Below are 25,650 nucleotides of genomic sequence, written 5' to 3' on the forward strand. Positions count from 1 at the left end.
AACAAAATAATTGCACGGTATGTCTACGGGAGAAGTCCGATGCTCTCTGGTACTTGCACGCGGCGATAACATCTGTGAAATTACAAGCCGAGCGATGATCCTCTTCTGCCTCGCAAATGTATAATCCATATTAAATGATGATCTACAAATCGCAGGTACACCGTGCCGTTATAGGTAGGTATATGCGTTCATACCTAACTTGTACGTACGTGCTGCACGCGTGCTTTTGTATCCTTCGGTAGCTATTTTGAAAAATTCTTCATCCGATTTAGTACGATTCTTCGTGTGCGGCACTACGGCTCTACTCCCCGTCTACGGATATTATAACTTCACGGTTATCGACCGCGACGAATAAATTTTGCTCGCGCATCTACCATATTCACCAAATAAAAGTGAAACTTAATAACGCGAACGCGAATCGCTGTAGAGCTTTTCTTGCCGGCAGTCGATGTGCTCTGTCGTCAAAATTATCGGAGGAATTGGACCAGGTCCCTCCGCTTCAACTCTCCGTGGCTATTAATTACAAATAATGATCTTAAAAAGAAAAAGTGGTCAACTTGGCTGACCTTGATGGGCTAGTCTAAGAACTTTCAGCTCGGATGCGATAATTCGATCTTATAAAACATTTACATAGCGAAATTTTCAATTTTGTATTAATTCTGTCATTCGTACAACTCAAAAACTGTTGTACTGATGGGATTCAAAATCTAATCACTCATGAGTAGATATCAAAATTAAAAAATTTTCCGCAACAGTAGCATTTAAGTTAAGAAAAAAAGAAAATGTTACACAGAAATTTTTCATGCCAATAAGTTGAAGTTTAAGTCCTGTAAATTTCCGATTTTTGAGATTATCGCGAGAGTTTTTCTGGGTAGACAGATATTATTGAAAAGCCCGTCTTTTGGATGATAGAGCCTCGTAAACATGAAGATTTATTGAAATTAGAAACAATTATTTTCGATCGAAACGAATACTTTTCGTACATGACCGTAGAAGATGAAAAGTAAAAATCGCATTTCACATGAATTGCGATGGAAGTATGTTCCGAAAGTTAATACTGTGACTATGTTGCACGGCATGTGTGATATTCACCACGGTAGAAGTGCAACCATGCAAATACCGCGGGTGCCATTAATGCGTGACTCGATATACAATTCTTGGATTTACTTATTCGCAAATCCGGCGATCCAATAATTATCCACCCAACGACATAAAACATATTTGCCTAATTCATCCGTATATCGTCGTGAAATTGTGTGAAAATCAAAGGAACAAATGCAAAAGTAAATTCGATTAATCGAATTTCTCTAATCATGTCGAGAGAAATTCTAATGATTTTTTTGTTTAACTGTGTACCAATAATTGCAGATTCGTCGTTTTTTTTACGAAACAAGATTCAAATAAAACGGTGGTAATTCAGTATAACGTCTGTAAAAAATTTTCCTAACACACTGTACAGCGTGAAAAGTTTTGTCTCCTCTCGAATTCAGGAAGCAAGCCGATCATTCGCAACAGTTGAAACATTGGTATGCGGCAGTTTGAATCGAGGGTCAAATCGCTGGCAATAAGGTCGCAATTAAGTATACAGTGTATCCGATGATCGAGCCGTTCAAACGGTTTCATTGTCCGAGGTGGTACAGCTTGACCTTCCGGTGGATATTGGATTGAGAATTTTTAACTGCATCGCAACTTTCCTTCCTGCATTTAGGCGAGTCGTGCGTGCGTCGTTCGCTCTGTCACTCGCGTGTATCTCGACAGTTAGAAAGCGACTTACCTGAAGAAACGGAAACAATGCGTGCAGCAATTGATGCATCCTCCTACACAGATGCATCGCGGTAACCTTTCCTCAGACTTAATTCCGTCTTCCTCTTGATCTCGTTACGGTAAATATCCGCACGGATTGGTCCACATTCCGGATACAGTGTACGTTCAAAAGCCGCAGGCCTCTTGGGCCGACACAGCGGGTAACAAAGCCTAATTAAATTACAATTAAATACCGCGGCCTCGGCCTTTCGTCTTAGACAATGCCGTCCCAATATCCGCTCGGCCTGTAATTATTCTATCTACAAACCGCGAAACGCCGGAAGGAGCGAGAAAGTTTGCTTACTGGGATCTTTCGCACAACCCGTTTCCAATATAGTATACTACTGAAAAATTCACGCACAGAAGTCTCCGGATTCACGATGAATGTGAACGTGAATCGGTATTTGAAAATATCCAACCGCTGGTCCGTGAATTATAATGAAAGTCGGAAAGAGAGTCGACGACAATTGCGATTTGTGTCTCCAGCATTTTAGTACAGGGGCTGATTCACCAACTTTGCTGCCAATCGACTTCAAGATATAGATTTGCAGCAAGTGTCAAAAATACGGAAATCGCAGCCTCTTGCTCACCCAAAAAACACGATAAATAATTTTTTTTTTATTAGTTTAGAATCAGTGCCAAAGGTTGAATTCGGAAACGTGATACAAATTTGATAAAAGTGTTTTTCTTAAATCGCATGAATAAGTCCTAAGGTCTTACAACTTGTAGAATTTTTACAACTTGGTATACACATTCAAATCGCATAGCCGGATCGAAATGTGGGCCCTAAAAAGCTGTCCGAAAGTTGTTGTATCGTCCCATACATTAGTGAGATTTTCTTATTTGTCTGTAAAAAGTGCCGACAAGACCGACGGTGTTCGTGCGTGGCGATTCGATTCTCTTTTTAAATTTGAATGCAAAGCGTGCGGGCCGATTTCGCGTGCAGCCGAAAGCTTCGCGGGGTCGAGGGACGTGATGGATCGGAGACAATTAGACAAAAAGGTGGTTCTCTCTCCGGGATGTGACAACCCGCGGAGAGTGAAGCCTGCAGGTGACAGAAGGCCGTTGATTACACTTTCCCCGGTTCAAATGGGCGCAGACGACCCCCGACTGTATCCGGCTTATTTACTATTCACACAAAGAGCTGGCCGTGAATAATCGACGAAACAACCGCTCGCCGGATGCTACAGATCTTTCTTCTCCGGCGCAGGCTGCAGGTTTATACCTCGAGTTCAAGAAACGCGGCGGAAAAACGAAGGAGGCGTTCTCGTTCAACGATAAATTACGCTTCGGTGGAATAAAACGAACGCTGTACGTTCAGTTTCGTAAAAAGTTTAATTCAATTTCAACGAGTATCAATTGCATATTTTACCTGCGATCAAACAGAGCGGATATTTAGTAAAACTATTAAACGGTACGTTAATTGAATCCAGAGCTGGTACATCGATCAGTTTTATTCGCTGTTAGCTAATGGTGTAAAAAATAGTTAGATTTTTTTTTTTTTTTATTATAAACAAAGATTAGTGGAAATCACGATCAACGTTTGAAATCGTTATTTCGGTAAGACAGTTTCATTTTACGTTAATGTTACCTCGTGGTTCTCGAATGTTAGAGTTTTCTCCAGCGTGTGATACTTTCAAGTTCAGTAACAAGTTCCTTCAACTTCAACTGTTTTCGAAGGGTAAAAAATGGCATCAAAATTTTCTCAGATTGTTTATAGAAGAGGTAAAGTTAGTGAATAGTTCCCGACGTGACATCTGGTATAGAATTTTTCGCTTCAATCTATTACGAATATGATTCCAGAATTGCGAATCTCAAATTCAAGGGTCAGAAACGGTTTGTCGAAAATTCGAACAGATTTGCAGATGATTTGAATACCTTGAATCACCATCAACGTATCGAAGCTATAAGAATCAATCTGCCTATTGAATACATCACAAATCCATGAACGTATACCTGCTACAGTAGCCCGAAAAAAGTGATACGTGGATAAACAAGAAGCACGTATGGGTCAGTTTGAAATGGAATTTTTCACGGGTTAGTTTTTTGTCTCTCAACTATAACTTGAAGTCTGTTTTATTCTTGGTAAAATTTGGACGATGCGATTGCGTCATTTTACTAGTTTTTCGCAATTAAACCGTACAATACGTTTCAACGATATGACTGCCGATCGAACGGAGAAGCGTTTTCAAAACAGGAGAAAAAAAATTTGAATAATTTGTAATTAATTAACAATACAGCCATAACAGAGGTACGAATATTAACACTGCGTGCCTTGCACGCTTTCTACGACTATTTTTTATTTTGTCATATCAGTTCGCGTATCTACGTTTTTTATTTCTTTCTTGTTTTAAATTTCAACAAACATAATCTCTCCGTGCTTCTTGTCTACCGGAGACCAACAAGAGATTATCAGTTTGAAACAAACAGCGGGTGGCACAAATGACCAATGAAAAAGCACAACGTACTGTCAGTGAAAATAAAAAAAGATAAGTCGCAATGTTATACACCGGCACGTTTGGACGAGGCAGCAATCAACGATGTTAAATTTGTGTTTACTTTCTATTCCGTTGTTGTTCAATCACATGTGCACTAATACTCACTTATATGCGTATAACGCACACTCATCCGCTCTTGCAGCCACATGAGTACCCTAATTGACGCGTGTACTAAGCTGTGTTATTTAGACTGTTGACCGCGAATCGTTCATATCCGGTCGAAATTTAGAAGCGTTAGAATTCTTAACGATCACGGCTCAATCTCTCTCTCTCTCTCTTTCTCTCGGGAACACAAGGAAAGCAGGTTTAGAGTGGACACCATCCATCTGCAAAGGCCAAGACGAAACGGTGAGGTTTCACCCATTCTAACGCAGAATTCACAACCTTTCTATTAATTGTCAGTGAGCGAATCAATTCCCCACGCGAAATAAATTGAATTCGATTGAATTCCCCGGGTGAAAGACCCGACAGTGAATAAAGAATTTCTTCTCACCACGGACAACGTCACCAATGTACGATCAGTGTGGACGATTCTTAGACGCGCTATTCTCTTAGTGGTGCAGTCGAATGAATCACGCCAATTTCATACACGAGAGTCATCTTACAGTTTGATCTAGGGGAGAAGGACCGGCCAAATGGATGGTTAAGTGGGTCTAAGATAGAGGGATACCAGGCTGTGGAACGCAAATGAAACTCATATGCGTGAGAGTGAAGCGAAGTGAGGAAGAGAATTGCCCTGGTCCATGATTGTATCTCCGGCACTCGATACTCCTGTGTATGAAGTATGTTCACACACTCGTCTAATTGCGCACACTTGGCTCAGCGTTAACTCGTAATAATATCGATGGACCTACGTGTCCATCGGTTATCTTGACAAAGGATTCGGATTCTGGAGCAGCTGACCAACGCCGAAGGATTCTGGGCTAATAGAACACCGAGCTCTGTGTACATACATCTGTAAATGATTCGAACCCCCCGGGCTCTATCTCTCTCTCTCTCTCTCTCTTTCTGTGTGTTACCGATGATATGATTTCTTTTAATGAGTTTCGTGATGAGTACGAGAGAAGAAATTGTCAGGCGTAACTAACTGCCGAGGATAATAACTTTGAAGATGTTCATGCCGAAAGTGATCTTGGTCGGGATTAGTATCAGCTCATTTCGTATCAAATGGCGAAACGATATATGGGATTCATAGTTGAGATGTAGTTGGTGTTTAAAACACTGGAGTTTACGAAGCTTTCTGATATATAATTTGGCAATTTTTTGTCAGCAGCGATTAACAAATATACACGAATAAGAAGAAATTGTGATATATTTTTTCAGAAAAATTAATTGATTGTCTCAAAGTTTTAAATTGATATATTGGTCTGATTTCAATTGCTGCGATCGCAAAATCTCCGGAACAAAACCTCATCGATCATACGAGATCGGGAAATACTTGACAGAAAATGTTTGTGATAATTAAACTATTTCAACTCATTTCAAGTTCAATCTACAAATTTCTAAGGTATCAAAAAAACTGCATCTCATCAGCTTTGTTTCTTGATAGTTAACGTCCATTAAAATTAGGAATCTAAACAATTCTCAACTTGAAACCTAATTTCCGTTTTGTTGATTTCTTCATTATGTATCATTGAGTGAAATCAGTTTTGGGAAGCTTTAACCTTTGTTCGCGTGGTCGATTTTCTCGTTAATAATTGAAAATTGTTAGATATTCATATAAAAAGAAAATATTTATAGCGACTGTGTATTTCCTACGTTTCTCAAATATGATGATCGCTGATCATGCTGCAGTTGCCTTTAAGCTGTTCCAAACTTTAATATATACCGCCCTAAGGGAGTTGTAAATCAACTGTAAATTTTCTAGAATTTTGACTTATTTCTGCTTCCCAGATGTAACTACTTTAGATTTCGATAACACCTGACTGTCGGATTGAGCCGTAAATACGGTACATTCACTGACTAGCGAGCGAGCTTTGCCAGTCCTCAATCATAATTCATGATTTTTTTTACCTAAAATATACGGTACCGTAAAAATCACACGTGAAGTAGATTTTTGTGAATAAAATCTTGCGAATTGATCCCGAAGTGGAGGATAATACGAAGCAAAGGAGCGTCGTGAACACGGTGCGGCATCTTGATGTTGGTACCCATCAAGATTCCTGGGCTCTGGGTACGGGGCTGGAGAAGCTGCCTGGACGCGCGGCTCTACATCCGTGCAGCATAAGTTTGCCCGAGGCGATGATCTTGTATCTAGTTTCTCGAGCAGCAAACTCGCACAAAGTGACTTTAGGCCACACCTGCAGAGTCACGGAGCACCGCTGAACATCCTCGGTGCAAGCTCATACCGCGAGGAGTTTTTTTATCTACGGGTATTATAGGTATCGTCTGCTTCACTCATTTCGCACACACGACGATCGCCCGTGATCCGTATCGCGTCACGTACGGACCTAAGTTTTCGGTAACAGGATAGTTGGCGCTCGTTTCATAGAACGATAGCCGAGGATGAATGTACCGTAGGATTTGCTCTATTATTATTCCCAGCAACGCGATGCTACACGTGTGTAAAATAATCCCTGCAAACCAGGCATCTACTGTAACGATTTTCTCTTGTCGGCGTATCTCGCGGTGATAATCATTTCGCCGGGCACAGTGAGTCGTCGGTTTTGACACGTCGTGATTACGACTCACAAGTCGGCGGGTGCCCTCGTCTAGGCAAAAAGTACTGTTAATTCTCTCCTACGATTTCAAGACGCCGTGATCATTGTTCGTACCGCATAATATATGAGCTGCTGAGAGCAGTTCGCTCTGTGCATCGAATCGAGTAGAGGGTCGTACGTGGCGTGCAACGTGCTGGTTCGATCGCCACAAATCACCTTGCTGACAGTCGGAGAGATTTTCACCTAGCTGCAGTGCAGCATCCGGACAAAGGGGACGAGGTACCTGGTCCATGGGGCAATCGTGTGTCGGCCAAGTCAACTACTGGAACTCGTACCCTGGTACTCTGACTCTGTGCAAAGATTCTGGCCCCTGTACGTCATAAATGGTCTCTGAATGCCTGTTTGAGCGTGGAGAACACGTAGAGTCGATTTTGTGTTATGAAAGTTTGAGATCAAATTGAGATCAGCATTTTAGTTCGACATCATTCCGCCGCGTACGATCGGAACGTTTTCAGAAATGAGAAAAAAAAAGAGGTGAAGTAAAAACACTTCTGGATTTCCGTTCGTTGCAGTGGACACGTAGAAGCACAGAAGGTGACCCTACGAAGAGAAACTTCCGAGTCGCGCATTGCCAACGTATAAAATTCACTTTCAATTCGATTTGTAAGTGCTGTAGCTGTAGTGCTTTAGCTGTATAATGAAAGTGAAAATAAATTGGCAACTCCGTTTTTCTTTCGTGTCCGCCTTGCACAAGTATTATATTAAATTGTACGTAAATCACCACGATTTTTAACCCGCTTCTCATGCGCACCTTCGACAATCATCAACGCGTAAATATCGGTATATAACGTGGTTCAAATTTGATCGATAAATGTAGACACGGCTTCGATGATCGTTTTTTTATTGAGAACTTCGAAAAGTTTCGTACGAATTTTTGACAACAGATTCGATTGCGTTATTGAGGCGCATGAATGCATCTGAGCCAATAATTCTGAATGATGGACTAAATCAGTTGGTCAATTTTTGGATCATCCTATATGAACAGAATTCACGTGTGTCTCACCGCACGTAGATCAACGCATCGATTATTAAACACGGCTTAATGACAACCTGTAAGCGTACTCGAGCAAGGCGTATAATTATAGATAAATTATACGAATCCGAAGGAAATTTTTACCGACGAGTCTATATACCCATTTGATTGATGAGGAAGTCGCAGCCATGGAACGATCACTGCGAGGCACTTGTCCGTGCAACGTGGCACAGAAATTGTCTTCACTTTGAGGTCATTAATTTTCAACTAAACTCGTGGGGGAAACTTGATCGCGGATAATATTCTGATCTATGGTCAGACCACGATTTTCTTCCCATTCCTTTTTCCCCCTTAATTCCCATCGCGCGACCTCAACGAGAATAACTTGACCGTCGTTATGCTAACGATAGGTTTATTCATCCCTGAAAGCAAAATGCACGTAGTTTAACCTTTCTCACAACGCTGCTGCACTTGACTTGAAATTGCGGCGATTATTCATACGTCGAAGCGTTAAGTTGTCACGTGCAATGGAAAACGTTTACCGGCGATATATTTATTCCTTTACACCGTTTTATTGACTGCAGTTTACCGCGCTGACTGTTGAATGCATGGCCTCCGTGTCTAGGTGATTAGAAAATTGTGCACATTTCGCATATGATGTACAAGAATATTCGCCAAAAGTACACGGCCTGTTTAAAGGGGTTTAAAAAGATGAGACGATAGGGTTAATTCGACTTCCTACAATAATTATCTCAAGATGGAACGAATGAAAGAAATCGCGTACAGGCTCCGAATTAAAACTGTTTATGGTTGAACTGTAAGTTTGATTCAGCGTTAAAAAATCTCGTTGAATAATACCAACATACAAGTATCATTATGATGTGAGGCTGCAGGCCACAAGGTTGCCAATCGTTTAATTAAAAACCATTTTCCTTAGGTAACAGAGAATTTACGATTGACAGCAGTGCGTACCTCGCTTCGAAACCCCAATGCTACACTGTGTCCATCTTCGTCGTTAGACTCGTATAAACATAACTTTCCAACGATAGCTCACGTCGTTTCACGCCGTCGCTTCAGCCAGACCGAAACTATTATCAGCGTTATTTTTCCCCCGAGGTATAGTTTGTTGCTGGTGAAATAAGCATGGGCAACAAACGATGCTCGGACTGCAGGGTACGAGACCACCCAGGCGTCTCTCTGACTTCCATTGCAAGGTTGTTGGCTTGCGTCCGCTATAACCAAGTCACTTATTACAGCTTCCCAGATCGCACTTTTCGATAAATCATCCGGCATGTACATCAAGCATACTGGTACTTTGTGTCTCGTGGTAGAAAGCTTGGCGTCACTTCCAACCATGGGTCATTCGTACCCTCAGCTCTGTCGCTCTTTCATCTTCCCATGAAAATGAAATTTCTCCATACACACACCGTGGAGCTTATCATCTCCTATCTGGAACGTCGCAGGTAGCTGTGGTTCGCTTTACTGTTGGTTAGAAAGGTCCACTGCACTTCGTTTTACGAAGCAAGGTGTTTGATTTATCTCCAAAGCGAATTTCCACCGTGTAAAAATCATCCCCTCAGCATTAGGAGACGCCCACTGGCTTAAAAGGTTCGCAGTCAATCCTACGGGTCATTTTCGTGATTATCGTAAAGGATGGTAGATTACGCTAATAACAATGGTGTGCGCACGTGCAGACTCAGGGCTTATAAATCACTCGGTCCTCCTTTTTTCTTCTTTTTCGTTCAACCCAATGTATATTCGGCTACCAATTTGACAGCACAATCGTCAATCGACTCCCGGAATACCCGCCATGCTTCCATCTACGGAGAAGTAATGACTGACCAGTCGTCACATTCTTCTGTTTCGGTTTGATTGAGATATTCATTGTCAACGCCGCAATTTTTCCGTCACATCACGGGTAACACGCAAACTGTACTCCTCGCTTTTAAAGTTTTCTGGAGTCATAACGCTGGTAATAACTAACAATCACTAATAAATGGGTGCTGGCCGAAGCTTCTGTTTTACCGGACGTCACTGAATCCGTTGAACCACCTGCTTAGCCGTTTATTGATCACTTTTGACCACCCGTTGAATCCGCAGTTGAAATGAGTTCAATAAGCGATACGGTTTTCTGACACAGATCAGCATTTCGTAACAAGGGTCTCATGGTCAAAACCATTTTCTCATGGTAGCTGTGTATATAAGGTATTGAAAAACTAGATAACAAACAACCAGAATGTATTATATGAGACGCTTATGAGTTGAGTTATTATTTACTCTGGTCATATTGACAGGTACCAAATATAAGAGACACACCGAGATTGTAGTGATTTGGAAATCTTCTTCTTCTTCTTCATCTTCCTGTTCGCCTTCCTCTGGCTTTCCTGGGATCTTATTACGGCCGGTATCCCTCTCCCTCGTACGAACTTGTGTGTACCTAGGTTGGCCCGCGAGCGAACTCACACATCCCATTTAGCGGCTTCCAGCCAGCTCTAGCCTCGACAACTTAATTGACGTGGCTGTCAGGCAAGTACGCATCTTTCTTCTCATTAGGCACCGCCTGCCTGCCGCCATGGCCGCGAATCAGTGTGAGTATAAAAAACGAATATTTCATTTCTCGTTCCTTCGGTTCATTCTGAAATGAAACTGTACGGTCTGATTACATCATTGACGATCAGAGATTAAACTCACGTCATTGCGTTTGGTTTTCTGTGTATACGATTCAAACCCGAATCTGTCAGACTACAAAGCGGGTGATTCCTGTGCCGTAGCTGGTGCTCAAGATACACGTGAATCGGTGTAAACCGAGGTGCATAACCTGCTTTATCTCTATCTCTGAACCACTCTATACGACTAGCAACTAACGAGGAGAGGAAAAAATACGACCTGTGTTCTCGCTCCGTGGTGTGAACGTGGACCGAACTCCACCTTTCCCAAGATATACAAACGCCAAGCTGTTTATCAGCGCGCTGGGTGTTCGGTGTCCTACTTTTTCACCTGCGCATGCAGCTCTTATCTCCCCACTTGTTCCTCGGCACAACGTTGTTCCCTCTTTCGATCGTTCCCGCATAATTTGGTAAGCATAGCGGTGCCCGGAGATAATCCTGACGGTTGACGACCAAGAAGAACCTCGTCCTTCTCACGGTGCCAGTGAATTCGATCATTCCACGTCGTTTCGTCGAGGCTGCGAGATAATCGCTCCGGCGGAACAGACGCTTTGCTAACTCACGGAGTCCTCCTGCACCCACTCAGCATTGTCCAGGTTATCATTATACCGTCGTTACAAGTTCTTGCTGACGCTGAAGATAAGCCAGGTCCCAGTCGCACTCAGAGGTGAAAACGAATCTCTGGATTTCGGTATCCGTACCTTACGAGTGACGCGTTGCGAGGAATTCAATAGTTGCACGCAATGCATTCAAATTGCCTTCTCCCCAGCACGATGAAGGAACTTGTATTCCATCGGGACTGCGGGATGGACATGCCCGTAATTGTAAATCGGCTTCGCGCAAATGCTGCCTGGTTATTGTTGCATGAACCGCGGTGCCACCCGACGTGGTCCCAGTTCCATGTTTGAGCTATTCTCGTGCAGCCTTGAAAAGGTTGCGGAGAGTAATTCGATCGGCACAGTGTCACGGACACTGACCGTCAGCACTGGCCAGTCGTCGAGTGAGTCAGTCGACAGGAAACCGTTTTTCCACACGCCGACAGAGCGACACTTCCGGTCGTACAGATCAGGCACAAGGTTCGTCGATTGCGGAATGGTCTTCGTGAAACGCCTCGATTGTCCCAAATCGAAATAATTCGGCACTCGAGATGACGCAAGGGTTATAATCCCGACAAAGAAGCCATTAGGAGGGTTATTCTTGCGCGCAGTTCGAGGAAGGGAAACTCAGACGCCTGCAGGCGGATAACTCGATTAGATGATGAACAAGGCGGGGTTAGGACGGCCTTGATACAATATAACGTCGAACCTGTCACCGCCTGATGGCTCGCAGGAACCGACGCACCACTTTACTCCCCAAAGATAAAGAGAATTACCAAAGTTTTTCGAGAAAGCTTTCTCCTCGCCGGAGTGGCTCGTGGTGGGAAATCTATTTCGTAGACAGGCGCGTCGCTGTCCCGACAACTTATCCCGATTATAATTTCCGATTTCACTTTTGTTCCAGGACCCATTATGCCGCCTCCTAATCCCTGGACCCGCTAGCTCGAGGCGCAAGGATGGCCTCGATGCTGGGGGATGGTTCGACTCATGGTGGTCCAGGACCGGCTCGGTGTCTCCTGCTCCTCCAGAGGAGTCTTGCAATCCAGCTGTCCAGGGGACCACCATCTCCAGTTCTCAACGCGGCGCATCACGAGAGTCACAGAGACAGGCACAATGATCATCCGGCTGACGAGATGTGGATGTACGACAAGGGGTACAATCTGTTCCAGGTTAGTCCAAGTCCAACTCGCTTTTACGGTTTCAAATCTCTGGTAAATTATAGATAATTGCAGTGAGGGTGGATGGGCAAACGGGCAACAGAACTGTCCAGCAGACGGTCAAGTACACGAGAGATAGACCAAAGATAACGCCTCTCGATAATGTAGACGTGGTATTTCCATGTAGGTTATGGGAGCAGGAAACAGCGACTCCCGGACGCGATTAATTCCTCTTCGATGTAACCCTGCTCAAAGCTTCTGAAACTACTCATTTTATGCGCAATGTTGATTTTTAAGCTTGTAGACCTTACGTAAACTATGCAGAATGATATCCCACTGAACGTAGGAAGACTGGCAAATTTCACAAGTGCCTTCAACTCGAGAAGCACTCCTTGGAGTTTGACCCCTATGCAAGAGAAGCACAATGTTCAAAATCTTTGCCGATCTCTCAAAGCAAAATAGGGGTTGAAGAGAGTACAACCCCTCTTCAAGGCGACGCTGAGCATCTGAATATTTAACAAAGCCTCTCGCCTTCGACCTGGTGACCTAGTCAACATATTTCTGGATAAAATCATCGACTAAAACCGTACCCGTGAATAATGTACGTGTTTTGTATGAAACTTGGCTGTATTAAGTAACAAAAAGTTGCGAGCAATCGATATCGTTACATCGTCTATTCCTGAAACGACTTCTTTTGTCGACCTTGAAGCGAGTCGTCTGTATACAATTCCACAAACTAATTCCCGTCACCTGCTCTCAGTTACGTAACCTAGGCTTATGTTCTTCGGTTATTCGTTACGTACCCATGTAGTATCGCGTACCTATTTCTGCAGCAAGAAAGGATCTCTTGATAATGTTTTCCTTCAATAAAGACAGCAATTACCTGCCTCCGCAGCTTTCTGCGCACACATAGATTGCCTCTGTACATACAGTCTAGTCTGGGTAAGAATTTTTTTTTTTTTTATCTCGGTAATAGGCGATACAGGCGATACACGCGAGTGCGTCTGGGGCTGACTCTAGTCTTGATCGAGATTACCAGTCTGCGGGAAAATTTGCAATGCAAATTGAGCCGGAGTAATTTCCCGACAGGTTGATCACTCGCCGTCGAAGGTACCTATAGTTAGAAAGTTCCGATTTTTTGACGGAAGATCCGTAGCTCGTCACTGCCTTTCGGAATTCTCGAAAAAGCTTCGATCAAGTTAGTTCTCGAATTTCGGTGGTCAGGTGGAATGATATTCCCGCGTTGATTCCTGCGTTTCTTCCGGTCGGTGATGCGAAATACGGGATCGATGGGGGCACTTCGCTACGTTGTGCAAATGTAATAAAACGTTATCAGACGGTGGATTCCCCCTTTGGGCCTCGAGGCGAGAGAGCAAAGTTTGTTCAAGGGGAGTGAGCTTGCAGTTCGGCGTATGAGGAGGGTATGAGGAAGGAAGGAAGAAAGAGGGGCTTTGCTACGGCGTATTGCATGGGGTGTGCGGTTTGCTTCGCTGCACTGCAATCAGATATCCGGCGAATCGATATCCCGCTAACGAGAAGGATGCTATCGCCAACGCATTTTCCAAAATCACCCGGCTTTCCCCAATCCGCGATCTGTCCTTCCGCCCACTCGCTTTTTCCTGTCTATAGGAGCCCATGCCGTCTACCAAATCAAATTACTACATATCTAGAGACGTTAAATCTCGCCCGAAAAACTTTTCTTGCAGCGTCACGATTCGAGTTTCGGTCCAGTAGCTGAAATATTTCATTTCGATTTAATCAGGTCTAGAAATAAATAACTCACCACAATTGTCGATAATAGTCCATTGCGCGTTATCGTTGAGTATACATGCAACGTTCAAACCGCGCTCAGCGTGTTATTCGGAGAAAATTCGAGCAGTTGATAATTTTTCGCGCCGCGTGTTGAAACGACCAACGATGACGGCGGCGGCGTTGCGTTAGTTAGCGAAGGGTTAATTGGCCGGAAATGACAGTGTCGTCGCTTCAATTCGAAAGACAAAGCGTACTTGCTTCTTCCCTTATATATTGGACGTTATCATGGGAAGGAATCGCTGTGACGATTCGCGTACATCGCATAACTCGGTAAATGGCATCGTTTAAAAACTACACAAATGAAACTAATTTAAACGACGCATGATAGCCGTCTGACGCAGCCAACGCGAGAGAATGGATTACACGCATTGCAGCGACGTAACAAATTTCACCTGATTTGAAAATATATTTAACCAGACTAGCTGCGCCACGTCTCGCAGCAAATGATTTACTTGTACGCAGGCAAAAATCCTCGTGATCGGCATTTCACACCCTCGAATAATGCAGATCCCCTATTGTTTTCTCCGGGGATACAATGCGGAGATATTCTCGGTTTTAACAGGGATACAGATCTCTCCCTTACTGGAACTGCACATTTGATAAAATTTACATATTTTTGCACGATTCTTTTCATATAGCCGAAACTGATTTTACACTAGCAAGGAAAGTATGAGATTCTCTTTAACGACTGTATAGTTTTGTCGTTGACGTTATTCTGAGTGATATATCAAGTCCTGAATTCTTTATTGTCCGTGATTTTGAAAAATTTCCCGAGTCAAGCTGCGCAGTAATTTTATCGACCTTCCACTTTCACGCAGCGTTATTATTGCAAGATCGATATCTGTGGTCGAGTTTGCGTAGGCGTATAAAAAATATACACGCAATCATTTATCTTTGTCGGGAAATTTGCAGTTTTTTACTGATCACCATAAATTAAAAAAGATCGTAAATCAACTTTGCTGAGGTGAGAAAAGTCGTGGGAAGGTTCAACAGCCGGATCTGTGTATTTATTCACCGTCAGTCAAAGCAGCTTGCTGAAGTTCTTCACGTAGGATATTAAAAACGATGCACTATGCCAACTGAAATAGAATTTGATTTTCTAATTTCGTTTAAAATACCAAATTACTTGCATAAGTCACCAGAACACAATCGCAATAAACATGAATAAAACTCGAGATGCGTTCGATTTTTCGTAATCATTTTGACTTTTACACGGAAAAAGATGAAAGAGAATGAGAAGATTCTTCTGTAACCGGATTGAAAAATTCCCCGCAATGTAGCGTTTTTTCATTACATAATTCGGGTAAAACTTTTCTCCGTTAAGAGAATAATGTTATTGGTAGAAATCGGAACAACGATCAGGCTAATAATCTTCATTAATCCACGGCCCATTGTTCTCCGAGGCGATTGGGCAACGTCAGAGGCTGCAAATGTCTGCCGCATTTAGCGATTATCTTGAATTATTCTCTCATTATCCGTCAGTGTTGAAGTGTATTATCGAGCTGTTTCTTTATTCCGGTATAATCGTGAATCCACGGCAACGAACAAAGCGGAAAAATGTATGAATACATCGAGAGACGCCGGGCGTCGCGAACCATTTATCCGCTACTCGGGCGTTGCTTAAGTCCCTAGTGTAGAGCGCTTTCACTTGGCGCTATTTTAGTTTTATTGTCCGTTAACCATCTACGGTGTTCGTACATTAACCGGCGAGTACCTCAAAGCCGGTCTTTGAAGTTCTAATAAACAAAGATCAAACTGGAGATTAAAAGGTAGAGTGTGAAGAGCTACGGTCGTGATAAGATTCATTAATCAGCGCCGCCCGATTGAATCCACCAAAAATTCTATCCCCGTGGCAAGGAATACACAAGACGTGTATTATACTCGTCGGTAGAAAATTGACGGGTATATAATCACTACCGTTCAACTCAGGTGCAGTCGAGGAGCGAGGCTTCCAAGCGTACCTACTTAAATTTCCTTCTTGTTTTACGACCGTAATCCGCTTAACAGATACACCGTGTGCCTCTTTACTTTTTATCCGTTGTTCGACGGAAAAATAACCCTTCAAGATTTCCTATAACTTACGCTTAACCACGCTTGCGCGTTCCGCGAGACTGTGAAAAGTTGCCTTTTACGATCTCATAGAACGCCGCGTTACAACCGCCTCGCCCTTCGGAGGGACGATTCTACGTACCGATGGTGCCATTTGCGCATTAGCATATAAATTATGTTATCATGATTTATGCTCGCAACGCGCTACGCAGACGGCGGACGAAGCGTTTCATACGTTCGGTACAATAAGGGCAGAAGCATATCTGGCGAATGTTTATCACGGGGTATATAGATATTTAGGCAACCGTCGGCGGTTGCGGTTCGAAATCTCTTTTCTCAATTCCATTCTTTCCTTTGGATTTTTCGAATATTTCACAAGATGCGCGGAAAAATTTCACAAACCGGATCGGTCGGGTCAAAATTCACGAATTCCCGTCTAATTCACAGGTTGAATAATATGACACATTTAAAATTATTTAGTGCCACCAGAGAAAAAAAATTAAAATAAGCAAAGCAAGCGTTCGAAAACAGGAATTGAAATGAAACAAGATAAATATTATCGCGACATTATCTCCGTATGATCAAGAAAATTTGTAATCCACGAGCTTTAATTCGAAAAACATTATATATTAATTTTCAAGAAATTATATTATCGTATCGTGATGATTTCCCATGCATAGAGAGAAAAACATTTTATGAGAAATTGTAAGCTTATCTAGTGCAGTTTTGCCATGAAAATAATGATGTTAATCATAAAATGGGGAATTCTGTACAACAAATCGTCAGTTACTCTGCACAAAAAACGTTGCATGCAAAAACAATACAGGTTGTAACTACTCGCATTATACATGTGTCTCTATTCTTGCGCTTCATTTACGAACAGAATGTTTACTTAATAACTTGTTTATTCAAACTTATAATCATTTTGCCTGCGTGTTGAGGAAAAGTTTTTCAATGGAGTTCGAATCAATCAATTTCATTGTCAGTTTACATTACGAGCCCGCTTGTTCTAACATTTTTTTGATTTACCAATTTTTCAACCGGACTGTACGCTTGACAGATCCTTTGAAGAATTTAACAGTGCGTGGGTGAAAAAAGCCCGAAATGAAAGAAAACCGCGAGCTGCGGATATTGCAGCAGAACTGTGCGACGTCACAGATATCTGTGCGATATCAATCACTTCGCGGCAAGGAAATGACCGTCCGCCGCTTCGTCAGTAAATCAAGTGGCTAGGTTACAATTTCTACGTGAAAGCGTATATTACAGGCCGTTAACGCGGACGCTGACTGTCTTATAATATTATCTCGAACGAGATCTTGAATGCAAATTTTTTCGAAACAACTATCCTCACTTACTAGCGCCAGATTAAGCGTGGCTTACTCGTTTCTCTGGTCACCATTTTGTTTTGTCACATTCGATAATTACTTTTACGCTCGGTGACTCTTTTATACTCCTACGACGTAAATCTCGCATGAAAGCGGACCGTTGAAAATATTCATCGAGGTGATAACAACGACTTGGATTCAGTCTGTGCGATTTCAGAACTTCACTCGTGAGCTCGGGTTCACTCTCCGAAAATGCCATCGGAACAAGTTTTGTGGATCACCCAATGAAGAGACATGGAAAGTCCAATTTCTGGCTAATTTCACTGTCTCACGACATGAATGCTCCCATTTTATCAAAAGCATCTGATAAACCCGTTTCTTACACTTTCTCATTTTCTTGACACCGGTAGAGTGGAAAACTAAATATATCAGGTTGTTTAAACCAGTATAACCCAAGTCTAGGTCGTAGGTGTGAAAGACAATGGATACTTCGGACTGCAGGGACAGTAGAAGTTTCTTTTTTCATTTCACTCTAAATGATACCTGCACTTGTTTACCAAGGCGGCTGAATTTCTGTCCTTGATAAATTTTTACGTCTGGAATTGGTGTCACGATTAATTATAAAAAGAAGATACAGCGATACGAATATTTTCCGTAGTTTCTTTTTTTTTTTTATTTTTTCACCGCAAATGTTTGAATTCTTCTAAAGAAATTATGAAAACTACAAAAGCTCCTAAGGTTTTTGATTCCTTATTCATCCCATTTACAAAAATATATTTGACTCACACTCAAGGTTGAAGTTTTCAGGATCAAGTGATGCAAATTTTTTTAAAACTGTAGCCTTTAAAAACTGATTCTGAAACTGCAAAATTCTTTATCTTTTTCATGTCTGGTTACTACCAACGTCACGAATTTCGACTTCGCGAATTTCCAATCTTGCGGACAGCCAAAACAGTTGCTGCATCCCTGACCCGAAAGCCCGTCCGAGTTTTACTCACGGCTCTGAAAGATCCGTTAGAGAGGTCATTATTACTTCCATACGCGTCTCCTACTCGTTGGCCATGGTCTTCCTTAAGAGGAAACTTCCTTCAACCGTGGCGCCAATATCCGATTGTCGTGTCTCCAGCCGATGTTTCATCGAATGAAACAACACTCACAGGACGTTCTCGAGCGTCGATTAAACTGGACGTCTAATTGTATAAATTAGCCATAAGTACTTGGGAAAGTAACCCGCGTATATAAAGCTCTAGGATTCACGTGATTTGCACCTGGGAGAAAAGCTAACCGGGGTTACGGGAGCTGCGGGACGTCGCAAACCCAGAGCACAATGCGTATAAACTGTGACTCGTAATTAGACTCATCTCTTCGAGACGATAGATCGAAAGTTAGGATATTTCATATCACCATGTAAGCCTGGGTTCATCAAGACACGTTCGTGATGCAGAACTTCTGCATTACAATTGTAGACTCGACAGCGCACTCGTAACGTTACAAGCAAAATTGAGCGAGGCACAACGGAAAGTGAAATCGCATCCTGCGGTTCAACTTGGGTCGGAGTTCCCACTCCTCCGTGTCATAAGCAGTCTGAAGTCAACGAGGCTCGAAAAAAACTGAAAATGTAAAAGGGGGATGCTCGGTGTGATTGGGAGAAGGTGAAACGACGCGCAGTGCTCGAGCGGGTATTCCAGTTAAAAATATCGCCTTTCCATGGTCTGCAGTGACGACGCTTCACTGAGCATGAAGCACGAGACTACAGTGGTTCATTCTTCCCGAATTCACTCACGCGGTGGTCCTTAATTGATATCCAATTGTTTGGATGGTCGATAGAGATACGGAAGTTTTGGTAATGGATGATTAGCATCAACGCTTGGTGAAATTAGGCAAAACGGAATTGATGCTGGGTTGTATATTACGGCCGTTTCACAAGGACCACTTTGTTTTTTCACTTCATTTGTACACACATGTCTGAGGCTGTTTGGAATTTTACACTTACTTCAACGACCCGGCTCTGCTTTTCGCTTTCGCGCATCGCATTTTTTGGACATGAAGGAAAGGCTGTACCTTTGCAGTTTTCGAAAGTGTTAGCGATGAATTCTGCGACGCAACCATTATTTGATGTGTTTACCGTTGAGGATCTTCCAAGCCGAGTTGTTCACGTCTGGCGCGTGACGGAACAAAGATTCGTTCTTGTTATCGGAACGTGCGGGTAGCCTACGTGAATGGAAAAACGCAGATGACAGCGGTTTTATATTCATGTTATTCCATCGCGGCGTCTGTCGCCTGTCACCGAGTGCGAAAAACGAAAAGGAGTGGAAAAAAGAGATGGATAAAAAATACAACGGAATAGATTCACGGCACGCGTGAGTAGGTAGATATTTCTTACTAAGACTAAACCTCCAAGCCTTCAACTGCGTCTCTTCGTGGAGTTTCGATGTTCACCTTCTCAACGCTGTGCATTATTTTCGAAGAAGACGAACGACTAAAGGATATAACCGCAGCGATATTGTCTCGATTCGAAATCGCGGTGTTAATTTTTTTTCAACCCGCAAGTGCTGATCGGAATAATTATATCCTCAAGTACCTTGAATCCATCCGTCTGCATTCGACCTTTCTACACGGACTCGCAACGGACAAAAGCGTCCAATTTACGATAATAAATTAGATTGAAGTAATTATCGGTGTCATTTGCCCAGAACGGAGTTCTACTACACACTGTTTGTTGTACTCGTGATATTCGTGTCCGTTCGCAACCGAGACGATACACTTGGAACAAGTGTCAGCTGTGTGTACCGGACGTCTAGTTTAGCATCGATTCTGAGGCTGTTCGATCGCTGATCCCGATTCAGTCGTTCACCAGGAGCATTCCAACGCGCAATATCGACATCCAATATTTCGAATCACCACAATGCCTCCATTGCAGTATTCGTCGCTTTAAAATCGGTATATTTTTTCCTCACTTTAATTTTAGAACAGACTAACATGACGTGACCAGAATGCCGATGAGTTTAGTGTTGTGTCGGTGAACAGAGCAGGCGATTCTTACTTCGGTTCAGGTCACTGATCCGACTAAGCGAGTCGGAATGCATGATGCGGAATACATCTTTCTGCTTTGGCTCGACGGATTTCGTCAATTCTGGGTCACTGAAATGTCGATGGATTTGCTTTTCACTGCACAAGTTATTTGCTTTGGTAGCTCTTACGGCGGATGAATAGCTTCACGATGATGAAATTTTATCGACAACTACGCAAGGTCAAAACTCTACTTTGCACTCGGAGTTAGGGTGAAAAATGTCCCGTCCATAGCAGCCGACGCGAAATTACAGCTTGACTGGAGCCGCCGAGGTGCGACGTAAGTGCCCGTTGAATTGAAAATGCCTCGAACGAATGCGAGAAGAGGGAAAGTTAAGGCACAGGGTCTATTCGAGCTGGCAGTACTGCCGGTAACACGATTTTTTCAAATGGGGTTTTTGAAAAGCACCCAATATTGTTGAAAACATGTAAACATTCTTCCAAAGCACAGACATGACACTAACGGAGGCACTCGATTATTTTTTTTTTTTCACTTCCATTTACTCATTTTAGACTTCGACTTAGGATTCTCTAAGTGCTGACTGTTTTCTTAAGACAGAATTTCGTTCAAACAATTCTTTAGTGATGGTACCGGGTTTTTTCATGTTTCACGTTCCGTTCCAGCTGTGAATATATTTTTAATACTTTTCCTTGGAACGTTTTCAACTTCGGTGTATAATGTTTCGCGTATTCTGAAACTTGACCGAAGAGTCTGAAGACTAAAAACAATATACAATTCAAATAAAAAAAGTAACCGCAAACATTCCTCGCTTGCTAACGGAAATATCAAAAATATTGATTACCTCATCAGCTGTGCTGCTAAAATTCAACCGCGTATTTGCTACTTTCTATTTCTTTTTTTTTTTTTGTTTTTTTATTCTTCACTACCCAGCTCAGTGCGAGTCATGGAATGAGAAGTGCCCGACCGGTATCGCATAAAGCCGGTGAGATTTAATCCACGGTAAATTCTTGCTGTCACGTATCGACCAGGATCGTGACGTAGTCACGCGTTCCTCGTGTACGCGCTAATTAAACAAAGGTTTAATCAACAAGTGGAAAATTAATCCGAGTAGTCTGTCTCTGCGGCACCGCCGCCGTAAATCAATTAACTATTCTACCGACCACTCTACCTTGTAGCAGATCCCCTATCGGTGGGGTTCACATCGACGAACGATCGAGCGACAACTTCGACGTTAATCAGACCGCGCGCAGGGCGGTACGATTCCCATAAATTCCGTCAATTTCGAATCACCGTGAAAGATTCGTGGAACTCGAATAACAGAATTTGTAAACTGATGTCTTCCAATCACCTTCGAATCGCGGAATCAAGAACTGCGAGAAGAATTTGGGAAATTCCCCAGCGTACGGGAAAAGAAGAGTGTGAAAAATTGGTAGCCCGTATTACGGACAGTGGCGATAAATCTGGCAATCAATAGGAAATTCTCGCTAATTCAGTGCCTACTTGAGGGAACCACCCGCCCAAGGGATCGACAACTTTTATCGAGGCTGGGCTGCATGGAAGGGCGTTCGTTTATGGTCTATTGTCTGGCCGAGCTTCGCCCCACATCGAGGGGTTGAAAATCTCGCGGGGAAAGTCGAATAGCTCATGAAGCTAAGTAAGCTTCCTCACCCTCGGGCACTAAACACTTACTGGCGCCGACATATTTCATTCGATAACTCAGGCTAGACTTCTCGGCCGTCTCGGTGATTCTCTTTTTGTAACCGCCTCAAGGCGTGTGGCGAAAATATCCCCAACATTTCGACGAGGAAGAGGAGAAAAAAAGAAGTAAAAAAAACTTGGAATTTGTTTCGCTGCCTGGAATAATACAACCGTGATTCGTGACTCGCAATTTGGCTAAGACCTGCTGCATAGGCGCTTTCGAACACGTAATTTGATTTTCATTGCCCAGTTCGCTTCTCAATATTTTTCAAGTTGCGAATCACCTTTCTCAACGAGAATAGAATATTTTGACGAATATATCACAGTACGATTTGCTTTAAAGATATTTTAGCCTTCATTCTTTCACGAAACACGATTAACGTAATAAATCAGATAAATGTAAAAGTCTGTTGAATTTCGACGAAAAACACTGCGTGTAACTCGCCATCCAGATTCGAACGTTTGAATATTTTTCAAAACGAATTCGAGAGCTTTGACCAGTTTTGCAATATTGTGCGCAACTTATTCAGTGCACGTTTGGTTAAATTACTTTTTTTTTCGTGTGGTTAGAGATCGAAGGATCTAAAATTCAGGCAGTTGTCGATCCTTTTTTTCAAGTTCGCGGTTTTTACTTAGATATGTACTTGATTGTAATGGCTTACGTACTTTACAACGTACAGGTATTTAAAACTATTAAGAAATCCAAAATCTTGAAACACAGTTTGGCAAAAGACTACGTTAATTTATAGTAAGTAACATAAGTAAATCATTATACAGTGATCGTTTGAAACAGCGAACATACGTTATTTTTCAAGCTTGCGAATGTAATATTCATACAAGCAGCTTGGCTAAATAAATCCTCCCGAGAATGGTGACTTACGTGCAATAGAATTTCCGGATGAACAAGACGTTTTTTGTTGCCCTTATTTTTTCCGTGAATTTTGACGTTTGAGAACGTAGAATTTATGAATAAAATCACGACTATTATATTGGCTGTAATTTTTATGTTATTGTAATATTGTAAGAAGGGGGATAGTTTCTAATATAATCATAATTTTACTCGTAAATTCTTCGTTCTCAAACATCAAAATTCAGGGAAAAAATCAGGGGAATGAAAAAATTTTATTTCTTGTTAAGCTGCGTGGTATTTTTTTGATAAACGAGAGATATTTCAAAAAAATCGATCTTTCCATCTAAATATCGCTTTTTTCAGTCATACATGAAAATGTCGATCAAATAAATAACTAGAGCTAATTTCGAAGAACCTCACTTGATCCTAGGATCGTTGACATTAAATCTTACGAAAACCACACCAATATCAAGGGCAACAAAACCACTGTTTGCGTAATCAATAAAAATAAAAAAATACACTGACCAGTGTAATCAAAGAAAAAATTTAAAAAAATTGAATCTCTGAACGCAAAGTGTCGTGCTCGTTTTGATGTTAATTGATTTTCCTTTTTGTGGATTGCAGAGCTTCTTGGAAGCGAATTCCAAGTGCTGGTGGAACGCAGCCCTGGTCGACGCGGCGCGTCAGCTTCGGTACAAGGGCCACGTATCCCCGGGGGTGCTCGTCGTAGGAGGGCCTCCCTGCGCTCTCGAAGTACTACGAGCTGCTTGGGCCCGCAACGTTCTACGGCCGCCCGCTGATCACGCCATAACTTGCCTTGGTAAGTTCATTTCATTCCGGTCGATCAAATCTACCTCATGTATATGAGAACGCACGTGCGTTCAGCAGGCGAAGCACTTCGCGGTGGGAACGACGTACTTGCAGGGATTTCGTACTGTTTTCGTATTCCTCGGAAACTGAAAACTTGCCAGAATATTATTCTGGAAGGAATGTAAATTGTTGAAATTTTTTAAATTGACGATCCGACTTGTTATTGGAGTCGTTTCTTTTTCTTTTTCATATCAACCATAAATACTATACATCGTGTGCAATTTTCTTTGTTCCGCGTAAGAGGTTGGAAAACATGGCAACTATATTTTCAAAACTAAAGTCTCGAGTGTGAAATTTCTTTTCTTGGTAACATCAATTACAACTCAAAAATAGGTTGATTATGTTTAGTTGACTGGTAAGAATCTTGTGACTATTCCATTTCTTGACAAGGTCTGCAGAAAATATTAAACATTTACGTTGGGTTTTCATTGATCCACGTCTCACGTTAACGGTACCCATGAGAAAACTAACCAACATATTCGCAAACATCAAAGTCTTCAAGGTAAATGGGGAGAAGAAGGAAAGAAGAACGGAGTGGCATAATCAGCAATAAATTGTTCTGTTTACTGATGCACTCGGGGTCGAAGTAGAAACCGTAATAGCAGTAACTTGACTCCTGAAATTTTTATGACACCAAAGCCCCGCCCCCAACATCAGCAACAACGCTAATAGTACACAGGCTAGCCTCTCTCGACTTTGTTGCAGTCACAAGACCCGCTGGCATTACGAGTGTTCATATTTTATGACCAATCCGTGCAGGTGGGCAAAGTCGCGTTACAGCTTCGTGTGAATCTGCGCCTCTTTTCTCTTTGCGGTTATACGCTGATTGCAGGGATCGAAATTACTGCGTTGAATGATGAGCGTAAAACCGATCGGCAATCGGATTCGTTTCTCGACGCAATGCCGCCTTCGATCTTATACATGTATTGTATATACATATATATATATATATATATATATATATATACATCTTCCCCTGGACGAGAGGCTGCAGCTGGCTCGTCGAGTTATCGCTGGTGGCCATCCGGCGCACCGCTTAGCTTGCGTATTATCACCTCGCCTCGGCACCGATAAGGCCCAAGATGCTGACACAATGTTAACCGGGTACCTATTTCTTATCGGAGAGCCCAGAGAAACGCGGCTGCAATTCCTGGGCGTCAGCCGGGACTTTATGTGCGAATCCTTGGTCGCGAAACGGGAATACGCAACGGCTTGTAGAAATACCGAGTATGTATGCTAATTTCTTGGAACCTCTATTTGGAAGAATGTAAAGTCTGTACCTGCACGTGCGCAATGGATAGTTTAGTTGACACAGCTGTGGCAGTGTCGGAAGAAAAATTCTACATTTACCGGTATTCTAAAAGTCAATTTTTGCAAAATTCAGTTTATTTTTCATTTGCAAAGACCTTAAAAATTCATCGTCAATTTCTTTCACAACTACTCGAAACGATTTGTGTAAACATTATTTTCTTTTCGGTATAGAAAATTACACCCGTGTAGGGTACATTTAATTGTTGAAGAAAATTTCTGCTGCCAAAAGAACCAGAGATGTGAATATTTTTGCAAAAAAAAAAAACAGAAAACAAGGATCAACGAGAAAAA

The 25,650-nt window shown here is 42.3% G+C and overlaps 1 protein-coding gene across 3 annotated transcripts in view; it reads left to right on the forward strand.

Moving 5' to 3' along the window:
• LOC124175416 overlaps positions 1-25,650 on the forward strand; it is a 63,816-nt gene that overhangs the window by 11,458 nt on the left and 26,708 nt on the right. For all 3 annotated transcript variants that reach the window (XM_046555654.1, XM_046555671.1, XM_046555662.1), the window contains exons 2-3: positions 12,161-12,425; positions 23,803-23,998. In XM_046555654.1, the coding sequence (XP_046411610.1) occupies positions 12,213-12,425; positions 23,803-23,998 (409 nt within the window). In that variant the 5' untranslated portion in view covers positions 12,161-12,212. The remainder of the gene's footprint in view (positions 1-12,160; positions 12,426-23,802; positions 23,999-25,650) is intronic.

This window comes from Neodiprion fabricii, chromosome 1 (assembly GCF_021155785.1).
Source record: "Neodiprion fabricii isolate iyNeoFabr1 chromosome 1, iyNeoFabr1.1, whole genome shotgun sequence".
Classification (NCBI taxonomy): domain Eukaryota; kingdom Metazoa; phylum Arthropoda; class Insecta; order Hymenoptera; family Diprionidae; genus Neodiprion; species Neodiprion fabricii.